The following is a 1,834-nucleotide window of genomic DNA, read 5'->3' as shown; positions in this document are numbered from 1 at the left end:
ATGGCAGAATCCAACTCCACAACATTTCAGCCTTCCTTCTTCATCCTCACGGGGTTGCGAGGGCTTGTGGGTGCCCGACTGTGGCTGGTACCTCTCCTGAGCTTGATGTACTTTGCTACAGTAGCAGGGAACTGCACAGTAATATACTTGGTAAAGAATGAGCACAGTTTGCAGGAGCCCCAGTACTATTTCTTGTCCATGCTGGCTGGAGCCGATGTTGTCCTGTCTGTGTCCACACTTTCTTCTGTGCTCAAGGTCTTTATCCTTGGCCTTTATGAAATTGCATTTGATGGTTGCCTTGCTCAACTCTTCTTCATTCACACCTTCTCTTCCATGGGATCAGGAATCCTGGTGGCCATGGCCTTTGACCGCTTTGTGGCCATCAGTCACCCCTTCCAATATACCACTATACTTACTAACTCACGAGTCACCAAAATGGGGCTGGCAGCCTTGCTGAGGGGTGTAGCACTCAGGATGCCATTGCCTGTCCTGCTCAAGAGGCTCCCTTTCTGCGGGGGCCAGACACTCTCCTATTCCTACTGTCTCCACCCAAATGTCATGAAGTTAGCTTGTGGCCAAGTCAAAATCAACATTTTATATGGGCTGGTTTTGGTTATCTTTTCTTTTGGGGCTGACTTTCTGCTGATAGTCATTTCTTATGCTTTGATATTCCAAGCAGTTCTGGGCATTGCTTCCAGAGAAGGCCAGCTGAAAGCACTCAATACCTGTTTGTCTCACATCTCTATTGTCCTTATTTACTATGGGCCTCACTTAGCAATAACTGTAATGCATCGAGTCAGCCACAAGAGTTCTCCATTAGCACATGCAGTTCTGGGAAACATCTACCTCTTTATGCCGCCGATGCTCAACCCAGTTGTGTATAGCCTGAAAACCAAACATATCCGTGCTGCCCTGAGGAAATCGTTCAAAATCCAGAGACACTGAAGTATTGGAAAAGTTAATGGTTTAGATGGGGGAACAAATATAACTCTCATCTTTATAGTTAAAGAACAGTTGACATTTGGTGTTAATTTTAGATCTAGGATGTAGATACAGAATGAAATTTTTGAAATTGTTTTTTTAATAAAAACATATTCATAAATTGCCTTTGCTCCTTTTTTCTAAATATGCGTTTGAAACAGTTAGATAATTAAATTGCAACAAATTGAGAATGCTTGCCTAGTGTATTCATGTCAACCTTTTGTCATAAGAGAGTCTAGAGTGCTTCCACATTTTCAAATGCAATTCATAAGCCAGCAACTTTTTAAAGAGTCCAGAAATTTCTAAGAAACTCACATCCACTATTTCTTTCTTCTTGTATCTCCTATCATTTTTCCTATATTATAGTTTATTTTACTTTTTAACTGTCTCTGTACTCTCTGTCACTGACATTTTCAGAGTACATAATTCATTTATAGTTTGTATGCCTTTTAACTATATAAAATTGAAGAGTGCCTGGGTCATAGAGTTACATTAAAAATTATTTTAAGCTACTTTGTTTATACAAGGGTTGAGTTATATCGAAAAAACTCTTCCCGTCCTCCCACCAATACCCAAAAATTCATTTTCCATGGTAAAAACATTTCCTGTTTCCTATAATTTATATCATTGCTAATTCATTTACTGCCTTTTATTTGCTCCATAATTATGGGATGGATTTTATATAACCATTTTGAGAACTTTCATTAGCTTTTGATCTGCAGAATGTTCATTAGTTTTTGATCTTCACATAGACATGTTCTTTAGGACAGTCCTCAAATTCAGTGTAACCTAAAACTAATGATTCCTGTTCCAAATGCTTCTTTCTTCTAAATTCCCTCTGTATATTAATGAT

At 39.0% G+C, this 1,834-nt stretch overlaps 1 protein-coding gene across 1 annotated transcript; it reads left to right on the top strand.

Annotated features, from left to right (window-relative positions):
- LOC128564467 (olfactory receptor 51I1-like) lies at nt 1-945 on the top strand. Its single transcript, XM_053559934.1, has one exon. It carries the CDS (start codon nt 1-3, stop codon nt 943-945), a length of 945 nt encoding a protein of 314 aa, XP_053415909.1.
- Nucleotides 946-1,834: the final 889 nt, after the last annotated feature.

The sequence above is a fragment of the Nycticebus coucang genome, chromosome 14 (assembly GCF_027406575.1).
Source record: "Nycticebus coucang isolate mNycCou1 chromosome 14, mNycCou1.pri, whole genome shotgun sequence".
In the NCBI taxonomy this organism is placed as follows: domain Eukaryota; kingdom Metazoa; phylum Chordata; class Mammalia; order Primates; family Lorisidae; genus Nycticebus; species Nycticebus coucang.
This window is presented reverse-complemented; position numbering and strand designations above follow the sequence as displayed.